General features: G+C 37.4%; 3 protein-coding genes across 3 annotated transcripts; all 3 read left to right on the top strand.

The window, feature by feature from the left end:
- The first annotated feature begins 751 nt into the window (after positions 1–751).
- Positions 752–3,692, top strand: LOC135628734 (putative wall-associated receptor kinase-like 16). The gene is made up of 3 exons (XM_065135587.1): positions 752–1,968; positions 2,059–2,226; positions 2,487–3,692. Exons 1-3 carry the CDS (start codon positions 1,047–1,049, stop codon positions 3,653–3,655), a joined length of 2,259 nt encoding a protein of 752 aa, XP_064991659.1. The 5' UTR covers positions 752–1,046; the 3' UTR covers positions 3,656–3,692.
- A 5,313-nt stretch (positions 3,693–9,005) lies between these two features.
- Positions 9,006–10,954, top strand: LOC135628679 (wall-associated receptor kinase 3-like). The gene is made up of 3 exons (XM_065135491.1): positions 9,006–9,131; positions 9,222–9,389; positions 9,646–10,954. Exon 3 carries the CDS (start codon positions 9,981–9,983, stop codon positions 10,812–10,814), a length of 834 nt encoding a protein of 277 aa, XP_064991563.1. The 5' UTR covers positions 9,006–9,131; positions 9,222–9,389; positions 9,646–9,980; the 3' UTR covers positions 10,815–10,954.
- A 4,798-nt stretch (positions 10,955–15,752) lies between these two features.
- Positions 15,753–18,520, top strand: LOC135628577 (putative wall-associated receptor kinase-like 16). Its single transcript, XM_065135323.1, has 3 exons — positions 15,753–16,683; positions 16,774–16,941; positions 17,143–18,520. The coding sequence occupies exons 1-3, from the start codon at positions 15,771–15,773 to the stop codon at positions 18,309–18,311; spliced, it is 2,250 nt and encodes a 749-aa protein (XP_064991395.1). The 5' UTR covers positions 15,753–15,770; the 3' UTR covers positions 18,312–18,520.
- The last annotated feature ends 2,371 nt before the right edge of the window (positions 18,521–20,891 follow it).

The following is a 20,891-nucleotide window of genomic DNA, read 5'->3' as shown; positions in this document are numbered from 1 at the left end:
ATATGCTTTAAGTTAATAATGCTGGGGAACAGTAGTTGTCAGAATGTGATGAATCGTCTGAACCATTGAACATTACTATCGTGTCATCATATAAGATATTGATTTAGGAGTCCCATCTAAGATAGGTTTTTTGTGGTAGTTGAAGTCAAAAGTAGTGGAAATAGATGGCTAATGTAATATTATACTCTACAAATAATAAGAAAAAGGAAGGGGAAATGAGGTAGAGCCAAAAAAATAAATAAGTAAAAGATAAATATTCAACGGTACGTTAAATTATAAGCAATGATGTTCAATAAAAGAATTTTAATTTGAAGTTTCTCTATTCTTCTCCTCGACAGGTCTTATCTATACGTTGTTGATGCTCTATCTTTCCGACAAATTTTGTAAGGGAGAGAAGCTTCGTTTTGGCTCATAGATATGTAAGATGAAGCTGACATCAAGACAAAAATAACAAGAAGCTTACGTCCCATGCATATCCAAACTGATTCCTTTCGGCATAAAGAAAGAACACAAATCCAAACCCGGAGAAAGACCGAGCCCTCCATAAGCTGCTAGATTTCGTTCCAAACACGCAGTCGCTGCTCTCCTTGTCCTTCACTATTCAACCGTTGATCCCAAGTCACGTTGCGAATCAGCGGCCAAATGACGCCGGAAGCGCGACCTGTACACAGAGAGAGAGAGAGAGAGAGAGAGAGAGAGAGAGAGATTAAGCAAGCAAGTCTTCGGTTGGGTGTGGATTCCAGTCAAAACTGCGAGGAAGCCTCCTGTACCGATCACATCTCCAACCTTCAGGAATCTTAAAGAAGACTTGGACGGGATCTGTACCAGTTACTATCCAGCTTTCCAAGCGACAGGGTCTTCTTGTATTTGCCGTGTGATGACTTCGCCTCGACAAGTCTTCACTTGGGCTGCAGAACGAGTATTGGATCAAGCAATTATTCTACGCTACTGGATTTTAGAAGGAATTAAGTACGCTTCGCCATCTGCTGGCTTATAAATCTGATGGAAACCTGAAGGGTACCATTAATTTCAAGCAAGCGGAAGCAATGGGATCCACGCTGCCACTGTTCGCATTTCAGCTGTTGTTGTTGTTGTTGACGCTGCTGCAAGCAGCAACGACTGCAGCAGAATCGGCACCACCGTCGCCGAACGTGGTGTCACCACATTGCAATGAGACATGCGGCGGTATTAGCATCCCGTACCCCTTCGGCATCGGCAATGGGTGTTTCAGGGAAGGCTTCGGGGTCACTTGCGAAGTCGTTAACGGCTCTGCGACTCCCAGAGCTTTCTTGGGCGGCAGGGAGAGGAACATTACAGTTCAGGACATATCCTTGCCCCAGGGCCAAGCAAGCATCCTGAATGCCATCGCCTGGGCATGTTTCAACAGTACCGGCGGCGTGGTGGATTTTAATACATCTCATCTCGACCTCAGTGGCCTTCCGTTTAGCGTATCCGGCACGAGGAACGAGTTAACGACCTTGGGCTGCAACATTGGTGGCATTCTCGTAGACGGGGACAACTATACATTGGGAGCCGGGTGCATCTCCGGCTGCTTCGAAGAGGCAAGCATCGCAAGCGGATCCTGCCATGGCGCCGGCTGCTGCGAGACCACCATCCCGGAGAAGCTGGACAATTTTACGGTCACATTTTCCAGATTCATCAATATTTCTTCCTACACGGACTACAGCCCCTGCTCCTATGCCTTCATTGCCGACAGGGACTGGTTCTACTTCAACAAGTCTGACCTTCGCAACCACACCTTTAGAGACAAGTACAAGGACGGCGTCCCACTCGTGCTGGACTGGGTTGCCGGCAACCAGACCTGCAAGGAAGCTAAGAGAAACCTTTCTTCATATGCTTGCCGCAGCATCAACAGTAAATGTTTCGACTCCACCAGTTTACACGGCTATATCTGCAATTGCTCCACAGGTTTCCAAGGCAATCCTTACCTCCAGGATGGCTGCAAAGGTCAGCATGCATCTCTCCCCCAACTCTCCTGTTTTCGATTGTTGTATGTGGTCTTAAAATTTTCCCTCGTGATTCTTTGACAATCCTTAGATATCGACGAGTGCAGCTTACCAACGCAGTATCCATGTAATGGAACGTGCAGCAACACAGCAGGCAACTACAGCTGCTCATGCCCAAAAGGTCAGAGCAGCAAGGACCCTAAATCGGAACCATGTGTCCGAGATCACGGAATTCCGACATCAACGAAGATTGTTATAGGTACAAGTTCTCTCATCCTTCCTTCCGTATTAGCTTTAAACCTTCTCTTAAAACTTCAATCAGAAGAAAAAAATAATCTATTCGGATTCGAGTTTTTATTTCGATTAAGTCATCCTACTTAAAAAAAGCTTGAAATTTCTTATCCTTTTAATCTTCATTAATAGGCCTCGTCGGTAACAATCTTCTATTTTGGAAACTCGTAATTTGATCTCCGAAAGAGTTTGCAAAATAATTGATATAAAACTCATCCCTTTGTGCAGGCAGTTGTGTTGGGGTTGTATCGTTCATTACTTGTATCTTCTGCATAATCTTAACGTTTCAAAGAAGGAAGCTCCTTAGAGAAAAAGATAAATTCTTCCATCAAAATGGAGGCTTGAGGTTATACGAAGAAATCAGATCAAAGCAAATCGATACTGTCAAAATATATACCAAAGAGGATATAGAGAAAGCAACAGATAATTTCGATAAGAGTCGAGAACTTGGACGAGGAGGCCATGGCACCGTTTACAAAGGAAACGTAGACGATGGCAGGGAAGTGGCCATCAAGAGGTCTAAGGTAGTCACCGAGGATCAAAGTGAAGAATTCGTACGGGAGATGATTATTCTTTCTCAGATCAATCACAAGAACATTGTAAGGCTCTTGGGTTGTTGCTTGGAAGTAGAAATTCCCATGTTGGTTTATGAGTTCATCCCCAATGGAACCCTCTTCGAGTTCATCCATGATAACGATGGGAAACTAATTCCCTTAACTATTCGTCTACGAATAGCCAGAGAATCTGCAGAAGCACTCGCTTACTTGCATTCATCGGCATCCCCACCGATCGTTCATGGAGATGTAAAGTCGCTCAACATACTTCTAGGTCATAACTATGTGCCAAAGGTATCGGATTTCGGTGCATCGAGGATGATGTCTATAGACGAAACCCAATTCATAACGATGGTCCAGGGAACTCTTGGTTATTTGGACCCGGAGTACTTGTTAGTTCGTCAACTAATAACAAAGAGTGATGTATATAGCTTTGGAGTAGTTTTGGTGGAGCTCATCACAAGGAAAAAAGCAATTTATTATGATGGGAGTAGTCAAGGAAAAGCTCTTGCCTTCAGCTTCGTTGAAGCAATGAAAGATAGCCGACTTGAAGAGATATTAGATGATCAAATCATGGGAAAAGAAAACATGAATGTCATCCAAGAAATTGCCGATCTTGCAAAGGAATGTTTGAATATGAAGGGGGATGAAAGGCCTACGATGAGAGAAGTGGCTGAGAAACTGCATATGTTAGGAGGGTTCCTACAGGTCTCTTCAACACACCATGCACCCGAGGAATGTGAAGCATTGCTTGGTGAATCATCTATGAGCTCTACCTTGGATTCTGTCGGGTACCACAGTTTAGAGAACAAAGTCGGATTTGATGTAAAAGCTGGAAGATGAAGAAGATAAAGAAAGTAGGTTCTCTCTCTATGCTCGAATCGAACTAGCAGAACAGACTGATATTGGTTGCTTGTTTTGTAACTTATGTTACTTCTATTACATACATGATAAATAATCTCGGTCATAAGTTACTCGAGAGGGATATCGAGATAACCAGATATACTGATATACTGTATACCCGTCCATATGATAGATTCAGTTGGTCTCATAGTTGCTCGTGTGGGGACACTAAGAATATAGTACAAGTGCTCATTGGAGAATGAGTTCACTGATTGATTCGCTTACAGAATACTAGATGGTTGATGATGCCTTATTGTTAGACAGCGATTCCGTAGTCTTAGTGGTGTATCTGGTCCTTAGATTTGAGACACCAAGGATGTCCTATATGAGTGCTCCACTCTTTGATACCAGATTTATAGGTTTGGATGTCCCAGATCTAGTACAACTGTTCATTGAGAATAACAATCGACTTTACAAAGGCTATTAAGTGTCGATAGAGGATCATCCACTCTCAGTGTCATGTGAGGAATATCTCATGTGTTCTTGCTCAGACAAATCCATAGCCAGGGTCATTCGAATTGAGAAAGAAAGAGTTCTCCGGGAGAATCCGATTAGAGCGAGACTCGAGAAAAAATCGTATGAGTTTGACAACACCATGCCCGATATACGGTCTCTAGGATATTAGATGGATGAGAGACTATAAGTACACGGTAATTGAGGACAGATAGGTCCAATGGATTGAATTCTCCTGTATCGTTTGGTGACTACGGCGTAGTGGCCTAGTACATCCATAGTCGATGAGTCGAGTGAATTATTATATAGATAATAATTCACTGAGTTAGAAAAAGTTCTGACCAAGTATAACTCACGGCTAGCTCAATATTGGGCCTAGAGGGTCACACACATATGGTAGGCATTGCGATGAGTAGAGGTTCAGATATGAGATATCCGTCGGAGCTCCTATTATATTGGATATCTAATAAGCTCATGAATGATTGGATCCCATGGACGAGATCCAATAAGAGCCCATGAGAGATTATTGGATAGAGATCCACTAATCTAAAAGGCTTGGGTAATTGGATGCAAATCCAATACCCACTATGGGAGGATCCATTAGGGTTTGATATGGGACCTCTATAAATAGGAGGGATTCAGTGGTTCATAGACTAGAGCTTTTGCTTGCCTCTCTTATTCTCCTCCCTTCTCCACCTCAAAGTAGGCCTGGAGTTGGACGCTTGACCTCTTTCACCCTCTCCTAGAGATCTCTCCTAAAGATCTGCAAGGAAACAGGGATATACAATCTCGCTATGATTAATATTTTGATGAGGAGCTTATTATAATACAAAAAAGAAAGAAAAAATATTTTACTATAATAAAATTTTCCAACATTTATATGGTGGTGAAAGTCCCTAAAAAAAACATACATCTCGCTTGTGCTTTCAATCTCAATTGCCCATTGGATTTGATTGATCAAATTTCTTATTCTTTCTTTTTATTTAAAAGAGGGATATCCAATTTCTTTCAGAAAAAAATTAAAAAATGTGATAAAATAAAATAAAAAAGTATGATCTATAGTTTTACCGAGTCCCTTAAAAATTTCACATGTTATATAAATAACATCTTCTTTTAAATTATTTACATACTTATGAGAGTAAACGATCTAATTAATTCTTTTAATCTTTATTGTGTTTTGCAAGTTTGTTTGTGCATTATTATACAAGTAATAGATTTTAAACATAAATCCATGTGGGTAATATTGGTTAGTGTATTGATAGGTTTCAGACTTAGATCCATGAGTGAATATTATATACATCATTTCATGTCATGAAATTTGCTTTCAATTTTTATAAAAAAATTAAGTATATATATATATAATGAATCAATATGTGCTGGAAAAGGGGGCATTGGCTTCCAAGCATTTCCAAAGTGTGAGGAGAGCCCAGCAACCCACAAAGGTTAGCATAACCATCAATTAAACAATTAGAGTTTATATCAAAATGACTGAATCTAATGATATACTCATTGGAATAAGTGATGATCTTATAAAATAGGGAAAGAGCAGTAGATCCAATATTTTAAATTTATAGAGATAATTACAATTATTGATTAATAAAAAAGTATATTTGTATAGATAAAATTTTAAAATCTTTAATCAAGATTTATAATCTTCGATCAATAATGAATTTAATTTCTTCCCCTTTTTTTTCTATATTCATTGCCTTGAATAAATGCTACCTCATGACAACTTATGTCATATGCAAATTATCCCTGAATTAATAAAAAAATTCAAATAATACATAAACTAAATTATTTCTACCTCATATATTTTGGATTTGCACCTTATTCTTTCAGCATGTGGATAGTATCAATATGGTAAGGCCTTTCCAAGGAAGGCATCACCCGTGTGGCGACGTGGATGCTCTTTTGGGCGGCCTTACCGACGTGGGAAGCACCGACGTGTGTGTATGATCGACGAGTTACACCTTCCCTCGTCAATTTCCATGCCAAAATCTAAGTGTGACAGAGCAACTCCAACATGAACTCTTCCAACAAATTTACTTACTTCATTCAACACTGATACAATATTCGAGATCATCGATGATGTATTACTATATGTATATATATTACCTCTACTATTTTGCTTGGGAAATTAAACAGAACACCAAAACATCAAATACAAGAAAACATAGGTTATAAGTGAGATGATCATTCTTTCTCATATCAATCGTAAGAACGTGGTAAGACTCTTGCTTTGCTTCTTGGAGATGAAAATTTTCATGTCAGTTAATGGGTTCATCCCCGATGAAACCCTTTTTAACTTTATCCATGCCGATCGTAGTAGACTAATTTCTTTGACTTCTCGTCTAAGGATAACTGAAGAATCTACGGAAGCACTTGCCTGCTTGTACTTATTGGCTTCCCCTCCCCCCATCCTTCAACATACTTCTGTATCACAATTACGTATCGATGGTGTTCGATTTCGGTGCATCGAGACTATTATCTACTGATGAAGCTCAGTTCATAATGATGCTTTAGGAAACTCTTGGTTACTTAGACCCCGAGTACTTGCTTGTTTGTCTATTAACAACAAAGAGTGATGTCTATAGTTTCAGAATAGTCAATAGTGCCGCTTATTACCAGGAAGAAGGTAATTTATTATGATCGAAGTAGTTAAAGAAAATGCCTTGCATCAAGCTTTGTTGAAGCAATGAAAGATAACAAACTCAAACGTGATTTTGGATGATTTAATCACAGGGGAGGAGAGTTTGGATATCCTCCAAGAAATTGTCGGGTTTGAAAAGAAGTGTTCGAGTGGTGGGGGAGATAAAGCCCACAATAAGAGAAGTGACTGAGAAGCTCCATGTACTAAGATGGCTCCGACGACGTTCTTCGATGCAACGTGTTCCTGAAGACTGTGAAAGATTGCTTGGTGAATCATCAACGGTTCCCACCTTATACACTACAGGATACCATAGTTTACAGAATAAAATAGGATTTGATATAGAAGTTGGAAGATGAAGAACTTTAGAGTAAAGACATATTAGCAGGATCAAATAAATGTTTAGGTTGGTGCTTCTCTTGAAACTTATTTATTCTCCGTTTACTTCTGGATAATTAAGAATATTATGGATTCTAACACTGTGCTATGTAGCAGCTGAGAATTCGTAATAAATTCCAAAAATAAAAATTATTGATGTGTCACGAAGCTAAATAATGAGGACATGGAGTGGAGTAGTGTAGTCTCTATTAAAATATCTGATTCGTTAACTTATTATTATACAATAATAAGTCTCAGATTTAACTAGCATCCTGTGCGTCATTTAATATAATATAAAATTTATTTTATTTTTATTTTTTAAAAAATATATTATCATCGTAATAATTTTTTTTTGCTTTGAAAAATAGTTAGCTATACTACTCGTACACTATATTCTCCTGAACTCTCACATTGAAAATATATCATTTTTTGTGTTCGACAAATTTGATTGTTACTTTTCACGGTAACAAGATATATAAGAGATCCTTTGATAGGTCATCATCGTCCCAACAAATTTGATAACTACTTCTCATGGTAACGAGATATATAAGAGATTCTTTGATAGGTCATCATCATGTCCCAGCAAATTTGATGACTACTTCTCGTGATAACGAGATATATAAGAGATCTTTTGATAGGTCATCATCAGTATTCCAACAAATTTGATGACTACTTTTCGTACTAATAAGATAATAAAAGATCTTTGGATAGGTCTCCAGATAACCCATTATCTTCTTCTACTATTGCATATAAATTCAATATCTTTCTCTTTAACCTTTCGAGGCCTATATTCACTTCCCTTTCTTCTTTTTTTGTTTATCTTTCGAACTAATTTTCATCGGACGATCGAATTTAAATATAAGGCATGTGACTAACAGCTTAATATAATATATCTATTGAGACATTTTAATGGTTATTGTACTGTTTCACAATTGATGGGTCTCGATTCGAATTCATGTGAGCATCCTATACACCATTTAATGTAATAATAAAAAAAAAAACTTATTAATATAATATATAAGATTTCGTATAATTAATAATCATCAAAAAACTTTACTGACCTTAATAATTAAAACACAGTACAAGTAACATGTCACCATCTTTGAGTAGCTAAATATTCCACCTCTCGTCCATATCAGTCAGTGAGCAGTAAGCAGGAAATGTCAGCAATCAATGTTGATGATGTGACTTTTCATGTAGAAAAGTCAGCAATCAATTTTAGGTTGACTCCCGTGAAAAAAAGATAGCAGGAAAGTACTGTTACAAAATGCTCAAAAACCATAATTTTATATTTCTTTGTATTTTTGCTAATAATAATAATACTGTGTATTAAGAGTTTAATTGGTTGAATTCAAAGACTAAATATGTTTTAGTAATACCGCAGCTTTTTCTTTTCTGTTAATCCTCATGCAAAATATTAAAGACATAAATATATAACGCATAAAATGTTATTACTGTACATTTCTAATAGATTATAGGTCTAGAAATTATAAAAGCAAAAGAATATTCAGATCCGAGTCTCCTAAATAGTTTTATGAGATGGCTTTCGAGTGTAGCTTTAGGAGGGAAACTTGGTTCACAGAAACATTATAATCAACCTATCACGCGTCACAAAAATCTTTGTCTCGACTGCCAAGCGATTCTTCTGACACACTGCGTTTTGCAATCGACGCTGGTAATTTTCTTCCATACCCATCCGGCTTCTATCCTTGTCGTTGACTTAATCAACCGTTGACGGACTCTCTTGGCAAGTCTTCGTTTTGTCTTTTGGCACCAATTAATTGGAGCTGACCTGCGAGGAAGCTAAGAGAAACCATTCTTCATATGCATGCCGCAGCACCAACAGTGAATGTTTCAACTCCACCAGTTTACCAGGCTATATCTGCAATTGCTCCACAGGTTTCCATGGCAATCCTTACCTCCACCATGGATGCAAAGGTCAGCATGCATCTGTCCCCCAACTCTCCTGTTTTCGATTGTTGTATATGGTCTTACACTTTTCCCCTGTGATTCTTTGACAATCCTTAGACATCGACGAGTGCAGCTCACCAAATCTGTATACATGTCATGGAACGTGCAGCAACACAGCAGGCAACTACAGCTGCTCATGCCGAAAAGGTCACAGCAGCAAGGACCCTAAATCGGAACCATGTGTCCGAGATCAAGGAATTCCAACATCAACGAAGATTGTTATAGGTACAAGTTCTCATCCTTCCTTCCATATTAGCTTAAACCTTCCATTAAGACTTCAATCAGAAGAAAAAAAAATCTATTCCTATTCGAGTTTTTATTTGAATAAGTCGTTCTACTTAAACAAAGCTTGAAATTTTTTTATCCTATTACTTTTCATTTATAGGCCTCGTCGGTAACAAATTTTAATTTTCGAAACTTGTAATTCGATCTATGGAAGAGTTTACAAAATAATTAACATGAAACTCATCCCTTTGTGCAGGTAGTTGTGTTGGGCTTGTCTCGTTCATTACTTGCATCTTCTGCATAATTTTAGCATTTCAAAGAAAGAAGCTTCTTAGAGAAAAAGATAAATTCTTTCAGCAAAATGGAGGCTTGAGGTTATACGAAGAAATCAGATCAAAGCAAATTGATACTGTCAAAATATACACCAAAGAGGATCTAGAGAAGGCAACAGATAATTTCGATAAGAGTCTAGAACTTGGGCGAGGAGGCCATGGCACCGTTTACAAAGGAAACCTAGATGATGGTAGGGAAGTGGCCATCAAGAGGTCTAAGGTGGTCACTGAGGACCAAAGTGAAGAATTCGTATGGGAGATGATTATTCTTTCTCAGATCAATCACAAAAACATTGTAAAGCTCTTGGGTTGTTGCTTGGAAGTGGAAATTCCCATGTTGGTTTATGAGTTCATCCCCAATGGAACTCTCTTCAACTTCGTCCATGGCAACGATGGGAAACTAATTCCCTTGACTACTCGTCTACGAATAGCTAGAGAATCTGCAGAAGCACTTGCTTACTTGCATTCATCGGCATCCCCTCCGATCATTCATGGAGATGTGAAGTCGCTCAACATACTTTTAGATCATAACTATGTGCCAAAGGTATCAGATTTCGGTGCATCGAGGATGATGTCTATTGACGAAACCCAATTCATAACGATGGTCCAAGGAACTCTTGGTTATTTGGACCCGGAATACTTTCTAGTTCGTCAACTAACAGCAAAGAGTGATGTATATAGCTTTGGAGTAATTTTGGTGGAGCTCATCACAAGGAAAAAGGCAATTTATTATGATGGGAGTAGTCAAGGAAAAGCTCTTGTCTTCAGCTTCGTTGAAGCAATGAAAGATAGTCGACTTGTAGAGATATTGGATGATCAAATCATGGGAAAAGAAAACATGGATGTCATTCAAGAAATTGCCGAACTTGCGAAGGAATGTTTGAACATGAACGGGGATGAACGACCTACAATGAGAGAAGTGGCTGAGAAACTGCATATGTTAGGAGGGTTCCTACAGGTCTCTTCAACACACCATGCACCCGAGGAATGTGAAGCATTGCTTGGTGAATCATCTATGAGCTCTACCTTGGATTCTGTCGGGTACCACAGTTTAGAGAACAAATTCGGATTTGATGTAAAAGCTGGAAGATGAAGAAGATAAAGAAAGTAGGTTCTCTCTCTATGCTCAAATCGAACTCGCAGAATAGACTGATATTGGTTGCTTGTTTTGTAACTTATTTTACTTCTATCACAGACATGATAAATAAAAGTATAATGGATTGTAACTCTCAATATTGTAATTTATATTTCTTTTTCTATGTAAAAATCGAGTTTGAAGGAAGTAATGGAATATTAACTTAAGCTTTCTGATTAGATTAGACATTGATTTAAGAGTCCTATTTAAGGCAAAATTATTTGTTGTAGTTGAAATCAAAGTAGTGAAAATAGATGGCTAATGAAATACTAATCTATAAGTAACAAGAAGAAGGGAGGAGGAGATTAGGCAGAGGTATAATAGGCTAAGAGATTTAGGTACGATAAATTACAAGTTGTGATATTTAACAAAAATTAGATACAAGTCAACCTAAGTCTCTGCCAAATAATTCAAAGGCATGTGTATGCATCAAGACGAAAAAACAACAAGAAGCTTCCATACATCCCATGCATATCCACGATGATTCCTTTTGGCAAAAAAGAAAGAACACAAATCCAAACCGGAAGAAAGACCAAGCCCTCCACGAGCTGCTATATTTCGTTCGTTCCAAATACACATTAATTGTGGTTGCTATCCTTGTCGTTCACTATTCAACAGTTGATCCCAAGTCAACGCCTCGTCCATTGTATGGATAATTTAAAGATCTATTTATTATTGGGTCCGGCCCATGGTTGGGCTTGGACCGATTGATTTGGGCATTGAGCCCAAATCTGACCAAACAAAAAAACGAAGCGGAGACAGAGAGGGGTGTGCGAATAAGTACGTGTGATGAACTGTAGCGGCACAGAAAAGAAAGAAAGAGAAGATTGAGAAAGAAAGAGTTTCGAAGCTTTTTGTTAGATTGAACGGCTAAATTTTATCGATTTTGACCTAAATTTTATGTGAATGATTTTTATAATAAATTTTATAATCTTAATGATATCAATATATAGTTTATTCTCTATACTTTTCTACTATACCCATTTTGAGAGATCTAAATTATTTTTTCATGAAATTCACCTATGGTGACGATGGCATGTTAATGTTGAACCGAGATATGTGTTCTTAATGTTATTATGATCCTCTGATTATTCTAAAAAATATTTATTATAAACCTATTATTATTATTATTGGTGATAGTGAAATTTTAAAGTGGATTATGGTCATATGATTTTTTTAATATTAGATTTTTTATGTAAAAATTTAGTGTCTCACTTTGTGATTGATTTATTATTCTACTATTTGATAGTCATAAGTGCTCAAGTCAATCAAGTGATGGCACGTGTGACTTGACACTAATTTTTTTTGCTTATTATATTATGATATTTATCACTTTATATTGACTATTGCATATATAAATAAATATATATATTATGATGTCATTGGATCTGTGTAATGGAAATCGGATCATAATGAGATCACGATAATGAGACCGATTCACCTTTAAACACAGATCATAAATAATCCCGGTCATAGGTTACTCGAGAGGGATATCGAGATAACCAGACAGACTAATATACTGTATACCCATCCATATGATGGATGCAGTTGATCTCATAGCTGCTCGTATGAGGACACTAGGAATACAGTACAAGTGCTCATTGGAGAATGAGTTCACTGATTGATCCACTTATAGAATACTGAATGGATGATGATGTCTTATTGTCAAACAGCGATTCCGTAGTCTTAGTGGTGTATCTGGTCCTTAAATTTGAGACACCAAGGATGTCCTATATGAGTGCTCCACTCTTTGATACCAGATTTATAGGTTTGGATGTCCCAGATCTAGTATAACTAGTCATTGGGAGTGACAATCGACCTTACAAAGGCTATTAAGTGTCGATAAAGGATCATCCACTCTCGGTGTCATGTGAGGAATATCCCATGTGTTCTTGCTTAGACAAATCCATAGCCAGCGTCATTCGAATTGAGAGAGAAAGAGTTCTCCGGGAGAATTCGATTAGAGAGAGACTCGAGAAGAAACCGTATTAGTCTGACAACACCATGCCCGATATACGGTCTCTGGGATATTAGATGGATGAGAGACTATAAGTACACGGTAATGGAGGACAGACAGGTCCAATGGATTGGATTCCCCTGTATCGTTTGGGGACTACGGCGTAGTGGCCTAGTACGTTCGTAGTCGATAAGTCGAGTGAATTATTATATAGATAATAATTCACTGAGTTAGAAGAAGTTCTGACAGGTATGACCCACGGCTAGCTCGATATTGGGCCTAAAAGGTCACACACATATGGGAGGCATTGCGATGAGTAGAGGTTCAGATATGAGATATCCGTCGGAACCCCTATTTTATTGGATATCTAATAAGCTCATGAATTATTGGATCCCATGGACGAGATCCAATAAGAGCCCATGAGAGATTATTGGATAGATATCCACTAATTTAAAAGGCTTAGGTAATTGGATGCAGATCCAATACCCACTATGGGAGGATCCATTAGGGTTTGACAGGGGACCTCTATAAATAGGAGGGATTCAGTGGTTCATAGGCTAGAGCTTGATCTCCTTCACCCTCTCCTAGAGATCTGCAAGGAAACAGGGATATACGATCTCTCTAGGTAACACAATCTATTCTATACGCAGTTTGTTTCGCGAATTTTTGAGCATCAATCTTCGCACGACAACGAACATCTTTTTAAAAAATTAAGGATTTTATTTTCTTGTTCTTCATGTTATGTCGTCCCCAAGATTTCCTAACACTATTTATACTACTATGGTTAATATTTTGATGAGAAGCTTATTTTAATACATAAAAAGAAAAAAAATATTTTACTATAATAAATTTTTCCAACATTTATATGGTGGTGAAGGTCCCTAAAAAAACCATACATCTCGCTTGTGCTTTTAATCTCAATTGCCCATTGGATTTGATTGGATCAAATATCTTATTCTTTGTTTTTATTTAAAAGAGGGATATCCAATTTCTTTCAGAAAAAAATTAAAAAATGTGATAGAATAAAATAAAAAAGTATGATCTATAGTTTTACCAGTCCCTTAAAAATTTCACATGTTATATAAATAACATCTTCTTTTAAATTAGAGTAAGCGATCTAATTAATTCTTTTAATCTTTATTGAGTTTTGCAAGTTTGTTTGTGCATTATTATACAAGTAATAGATTTTAAACTTAAATCCATGTGGGTAATATTGGTTAGTGTATTGATAGGTTTCAGACTTAGATCCATGAGTGAATATTATATACATCATTTTATGTCATTAAATTTGCTTTCAATTTTTATAAAAAATTTGAGTATATATATATATATATATATATAATGAATCAATATGTGCTGGAAAAGGGGGGCATTGGCTTCCAAGCATTTCCAAGTGTGAGGAGAGCCCACCAACCCACAACGGTTAGTATAATCATCAATTAAACAATTAGAGTTTATATCAAAATGACTGAATCTAATGATATACTCGTTGGAATAAGTGATGATCTTATAAAATAGGGAAAGAGCAGTAGATCAAAATTGCAGAAGTAATAATTATTATAGTTCAACAAAAAAAAAAAGAAGCTAACTTGTTATACCTGAAAAGAAAGTGTTTGAGGATGTCAATAAAAAGGTGACAAACTAGACGATTATGACAACGTTAAAAACTATATAAATTCAATGTCTTTCTCTTTAATCTTTCGATGTTTATATTCGCTTTCCTTTCTTCTTCTTTGTTTATCTTTCAGAGTAATTTTCATGGGACGATCGAATTTAAATACAACCAAGCATTTGACTAACTGCTTAATACAATATATCTATCGAGATCCATTTCACAATCGATGGATCTCGATTCGAATTCATGTGAGCATCTTATACACCATTTAATGTAATAAAAAATTCTTTAAAAACATTATTAATATAATATATAAGATTTCGTATAATTAATAATCATCAAAAACTTTATTGGCCTTAATAATTAAAACACAGTACAAGTAACATGTCACCATCTTTGAGGAGCTAAATATTCCATCTCTCGTCCATATCAATCAGTGAGCAGTATGCAGGGATAGAACTATCTTTCATGTCGACGATGTGACCTATGTAAACTATCTGTCATGTTGATGATGTGACTTTTCATGTAGAATAGTCACCAATCAATTTTAGGTTGACTCGTGAAAAATATGATAGCCGGAAAGTAATGTTACAAAAATGCTCCAAAACCATAATTTTATATTTCTTTGTCTTTTCGCTAATAATAATAATAATAATACTGTGTATTAAGAGTTTACTTGGTTGAATTCAACGACTAAATATGTTTTAGTAATATCGTAGCTTTTTCTTTTCTGTTAATCCTCATGCAAAATATTAAAGACATAAATAAATAGTGGCGTAAAATGTTATTAGTGTACATTTCTAAAAGATTATAGGTCTAGAAATTATAAAGGCAAAAAAATATTCAGATCCGAGTCTCCTAAATAGTTTTATGAGATGGCTTTCAAGTGTCGCTTTAGGAGGGAAACTTGGTTCACGGAAACATTATGATCAACCTATCACAAGTCACAAAAATCTTTGTCTCGTCTGCCAAGTGATTCTTCTGACACACTGCGTTTTGCAATCGACGCTGGTAATTTTCTTCCGTACCCATCCGGCTTCTATCCTTGTCGTTGACTTAATCAACCGTTGACGGACTCTCTTGGCAAGTCTTCGTTTTGTCTTTTGGCACCAATTAATTGGAGTTTCATGTCTTATCGAATTTACGTAAAAAGTTCTTGTATTTGCCGTGTGCTGGCTTCGCCTTGACGATTCTTCACTTGGGCTACAGAACGAGTATTCGATCAAGCGATTATTCTATGCCACTCGATTTTGGAAGGAATTAAGCTCGCTTCCCCCATCTGTTGGCTTATAAATCTGATGGAAGCCTGAAGGGTACCATTAATATCAAGCAAGCGTAAGCAATGGGATCCACGCAGCCACTGTTCGCGTTTCTGCTGTTGTTGTTGTTGTTGACGCTGCTGCAAGCAACGACTCCAGTAGCATCGGCACCACCGTCGCCGAACGTGTTGTTACCACGTTGCAAAGCGACATGCGGCGGTACTAGCATCCCGTACCCCTTCGGCATCGGCCATGGGTGTTTCAGGGACGGCTTCGAGGTCACTTGCGAAGTCGTTAACGCGATTCCCAGAGCTTTCTTGGGCGGCAGCGAGAGGAACATTACAGTTAATAACATATCCTTGCCCCAGGGCCAAGCAAGCATGCTGAATGACATCGCCTGGATTTGTTTCAACAGTACCGGCGGCGTGGTGGCTGATCAAATATCTTCATTCAACCTCAGTGGCCTTCCGTTTAGCGTATCCGGCACGAGGAACGAGTTAAGGACCATGGGCTGCAACGTCATTGGCATCCTCATAGGCGGGGACAACTATACATTGGGAGCCGGGTGCGTCTCCGGCTGCTACGAAGAGGCAAGCATCGCAAGCGGATCGTGCCATGGCGCCGGCTGCTGCGAGACCACCATCCCGGAGAAGCTGGACAATTTTACGGTCACGTTTGCCACTTTCGACAATATTTCTTCCTACACGGACTACAGCCCCTGCTCCTATGCCTTCATTGCCGACACGGACTGGTTCTACTTCAACAAGTCTGACCTTCGCAACCACACCTTTCGAGACAAGTACAAGGACGGCGTCCCACTCCTGCTGGACTGGGTAGCCGGCAACCAGACCTGCGAGGAGGCTAAGAGAAACCTTTCTTCATATGCATGCCGCAGCAGCAACAGTGAATGTTTCAACTCCAAAAGTTTACAAGGCTATATCTGCAATTGCTCCACAGGTTTCCAAGGCAATCCGTACCTCCAAGATGGATGCAAAGGTCAGCATGCATCTCTCCCCCAACTCTCCTGTTTTCGATTGTTGTATGTGGTCTTACAATTTTCCCTCGTGATTGTTTGACAATCCTTAGATATCGACGAGTGCAGCTTACCAACGCAGTATCCATGTCATGGAACGTGCAGCAACACAGCAGGCAACTACAGCTGCTCTTGCCCAAAAGGTCAGAGCAGCAAGGACCCTAAATCGGAACCATGTGTCCGAGATCAAGGAATTCCGACATCAACGAAGATTGTTATAGGTACAAGTTCTCATCCTTCCTTCCGTATTAGCTTTAAACCTTCTCTTAAAACTTCAATCAGAAGAAAAAAATAATCTGAGTTTTTATTTCGATGAAGTCATCCTTCTTAAAAAAAGCTTGAAATTTCTTAACCTTTTAATTTTCGTTAATAGGCCTCGTCGGTAACAATCTTCTATTTTGAAAACTCATCCCTTTGTGCAGGCAGTTGTGTTGGGATTGTCTTGTTCATTACTTGTATATTCTGCATAATCTTAGCGTTTCAAAGAAGGAAGCTTCTTAGAGAAAAAGATAAATTCTTCCATCAAAATGGAGGCTTGAGATTATATGAAGAAATTAGATCAAAGCAAATCGATACTGTCAAAATATATACCAAAGAGGATATAGAGAAAGCAACAGTTAATTTCGATAAGAGTCGAGAACTTGGGCGAGGAGGCCATGGCACCGTTTACAAAGGAAACCTAGACGATGGCAGGGAAGTGGCCATCAAGAGGTCTAAGGTAGTCACCGAGGACCAAAGTGAAGAATTCGTACGGGAGATGATTATTCTTTCTCAGATCAATCACAAGAACATTGTAAGGCTCTTGGGTTGTTGCTTGGAAGTAGAAATTCCCATGTTGGTTTATGAGTTCATCCCCAATGGAACCCTCTTCGAGTTCATCCATGACAACGACGGGAAACTAAGTCTCTTGACCACTCGTCTACGAATTGCCAGAGAATCTGCAGAAGCACTTGCTTACTTGCATTCATCGGCTTCCCCACCGATAGTTCATGGAGATGTAAAGTCGCTCAACATACTTCTAGATCATGACTACGTGCCAAAGGTATCAGATTTCGGTGCATCGAGAATGATGTCTATAGACGAAACCCAATTCATAACGATGGTCCAGGGAACTCTTGGTTATTTGGACCCAGAGTACTTGTTAGTTCGTCAACTAACAACAAAGAGTGATGTATATAGCTTTGGAGTAGTTTTGGTGGAGCTCATCACAAGGAAAAAAGCAATTTATTATGATGGGAGTAGTCAAGGAAAAGGTCTTGCCTCAAGCTTCATTGAAGCAATGAAAGATAGCCGACTTGAAGAGATATTAGATGATCAAATCATGGGAAAAGAAAACATGAATGTCATCCAAGAAATTGCCGAGCTTGCAAAGGAATGTTTGAACATGAATGGGGATGAAAGGCCAACGATGAGACAAGTGGCTGAAAAACTGCATATGTTAGGAGGGTTCCTACAGGTCTCTTCAACACACCATGCACCCGAGGAATGTGAAGCATTGCTTGGTGAATCATCCATGAGCTCTACCTTGGATTCTGTCGGGTACCATAGTTTAGAGAACAAATTGGGATTTGATGTAAAAGCTGGAAGATGAAGAAGATAAAGAAACAAGGTTCTCTCTCTATGTTCAAATCGAACTATCATAATAGACTGTTCTTGGTTACTTGTTTTGTAACTTATGTTACTTCTATTACAGGCATGATAAATAAATGTATAATGGATTGTAACTCTCAGTATTGTAATTTATATTTCTTTTTCTATGTAAAAATCGAGTTTGAAGGAAGTAATGGAATATTACCTTAAGCTTTCTGATTAGATTAGACATTGATTTAAGAATCCTATTTTAGATCAGATTATTTGTAGTAGTTGAAATCAAAGTAGTGAAAATAGATGGCTAATGAAATACTAATTTAGAAATAACAAGAAGAAGGGAGGAGGAGATTACGTAGAGGTCAAAAAGGGTAAGAGATTTAGGGTACGATAAATTACAAGTTGTGATATTTAACAAAAAAAATAGATACAAGTCAATCTAAGTCTCTCTGCCAAATAATTCAAAGGCATGTGTATGCATCAAGACGAAAAAACAACAAGAAGCTTCCATACATCCCATGCATATCCAAAATGATTCCTTTTGACAAAAAGAAAGAACACAAATCCAAACCGGAAGAAAGACCAAAGCCCTCCACGAGCTGCTATATTTCGTTCGTTCCAAATACACATTAATTGTGGTTGCTATCCTTGTCGTTCACTATTCAAGAGTTGATCCCAAGTCAACGCCTCGTCCATTGGTATGCATAATTTAAAGACCTATTTATATGGGCGGCGAAGGTCCCTCAACAAATCATACGTCTCGCTTCTGATTTCAATCTCAATTGCCCATTTGATTTCATTGTATCGAATTTTTATTCTTTCTTTTTATTTAAAAGAGAGATGATCAATTTCTTTCAAAAAAAATTTAAAAAAATGTGATATAAAGTTTTACCGAATGCAAGCGCAAAGCCATAGATTTCACATACCGTCTTCAACCCCAATCATCTTAGGGTGAGGGCAAAACCCTAGTAGGAGGCATCACAACAGTGCCCCAGGTTTTGACGAAATTCTTTAGGAATCATAGAAGAAGCTTTCATTCCTCAACGGTGGCAGGGTCTCTTAGATCCGGATCTCGCCCGACAATTAGGGTCCTGAATCGCTAGGAGGCTCAAATCTATTGTCGAAGACAGCATGGGAGGCAGGATCTCTTGTAATATTTGTTCTTTTTTCTTTAAGTTTATATAGTAATAGAAAATATTATGATAGTAATTCATACTACCGGTAGCTCAATTGTAGTAAATATATATTTTTTTTACTATGAAGGACTAAAAGGATGAGAAGGTTTTAACTAATGAAAAATACTATGAAGATGAAGATCCCATATTTTCATAAGTTTCTCACGTGACAGATGAAATCATTCCATAAGAAAAACAAATACGATTCCCACATTGACACATGCGAAGAACACAATTTATTGATCAATTTTTGGTTATCTATTATAATGTTCCAGACCTTTTTAAGGGCTCAGAATAAATAAATATATATATATAGAAATAAAAATAATTATAATTATATTAAATTAAATATATAATGATTTTCTTTTCTTTAAAAAATAATATTCTTGACCTTTTTTTTAGAAAAATCTTTCAATATTTTAAATTTATAGAGATAATTACAATTATTGATTAATAAAAAAATTATATTTGTATAGATAAAATTTTAAAATCTTTAATCAAGATTTATAATCTTCTATCAATAATGAATTTAATTTCTTCCCCTTTTTTTTCTATATTCATTGCCTTGAATAAATGCTACCTCATGACAACTTATGTCATATGCAAATTATCCCTAAATTAATAAAAAAAAATCAAATAATACATAAACTAAATTATTTCTACATCATATATTTTGGATTTACACCTTATTCTTTCAGCATGTGGATAGTATCAATATGGTAAAGCCTTTCCAAGGAAGGCATCACCCGTGTGGCGACGTGGATGCTCTTTTGGGCGGCCTTACCGGTGTGGGAAGCACCGACGTGCGTGTATGATCGACGAGTTACACCTTCCCTCGTCAATTTCCATGCCAAAATCTAAGTGTGACAAAGCAACTCCAACAATTACTCTCCAACAAATCTACTTACTATACAATATTCGAGGTGATGGTATTACTATATGTATATATTACCTCTACTATTTTGCTTGGGAAATTAAACTGAACACCAAAACGTCAAAGACAAGAAAACATAGGTTATAACTGAGATGATCATTCTTTGTCGGATCAATCATAAGAAGTTGATAAGACTTGAAGGTGAAGATTTCCATATTAAATTATGATTTTATCCCTTATAAAATATTCTTTTAACTTTATCCATGCGGATGACAGAAATTAATTTCTTTGGCTACTTGTCTAAGGATAGCTGAAGAATCTACAGAAGCACTTGCCTACTTGCACTCGGTGACTTCTCCTCCCATCCTTCAACGTAGATCATAATTTCTATTTTGGTGCATCGAGACTATTATCTATTGATGAAGCTCAGTTCATAATGATGATTAACAATAAAGTGTGATGTCTACCATTTCGAAATAGTCAGAAGATAATTTAATTTATTATGATCGAAGTAGTTAAAGAAAATGCCTTGTAT

Source organism: Musa acuminata, chromosome BXJ3-1 (genome assembly GCF_036884655.1).
Source record: "Musa acuminata AAA Group cultivar baxijiao chromosome BXJ3-1, Cavendish_Baxijiao_AAA, whole genome shotgun sequence".
NCBI classification, from domain to species: Eukaryota; Viridiplantae; Streptophyta; class Magnoliopsida; order Zingiberales; family Musaceae; genus Musa; species Musa acuminata.
Note: the sequence above shows the minus strand (reverse complement) of the source record. Positions and strands in the feature narration are given on the sequence as shown.

Excerpts from the sequence above, each read along its gene's own strand:
- LOC135628734 (XM_065135587.1), top strand. The coding sequence starts at position 1,047 with ATGGGATCCACGCTGCCACTGTTCGCATTTCAGCTGTTGTTGTTGTTG. Across the intron at positions 1,969-2,058 it reads CCTCCAGGATGGCTGCAAAG|ATATCGACGAGTGCAGCTTA; the intron begins GTCAGCATGCAT and ends GACAATCCTTAG. Across the intron at positions 2,227-2,486 it reads ATCAACGAAGATTGTTATAG|GCAGTTGTGTTGGGGTTGTA; the intron begins GTACAAGTTCTC and ends CCCTTTGTGCAG.
- LOC135628679 (XM_065135491.1), top strand. The coding sequence starts at position 9,981 with ATGATTATTCTTTCTCAGATCAATCACAAAAACATTGTAAAGCTCTTG.
- LOC135628577 (XM_065135323.1), top strand. The coding sequence starts at position 15,771 with ATGGGATCCACGCAGCCACTGTTCGCGTTTCTGCTGTTGTTGTTGTTG. Across the intron at positions 16,684-16,773 it reads CCTCCAAGATGGATGCAAAG|ATATCGACGAGTGCAGCTTA; the intron begins GTCAGCATGCAT and ends GACAATCCTTAG. Across the intron at positions 16,942-17,142 it reads ATCAACGAAGATTGTTATAG|GCAGTTGTGTTGGGATTGTC; the intron begins GTACAAGTTCTC and ends CCCTTTGTGCAG.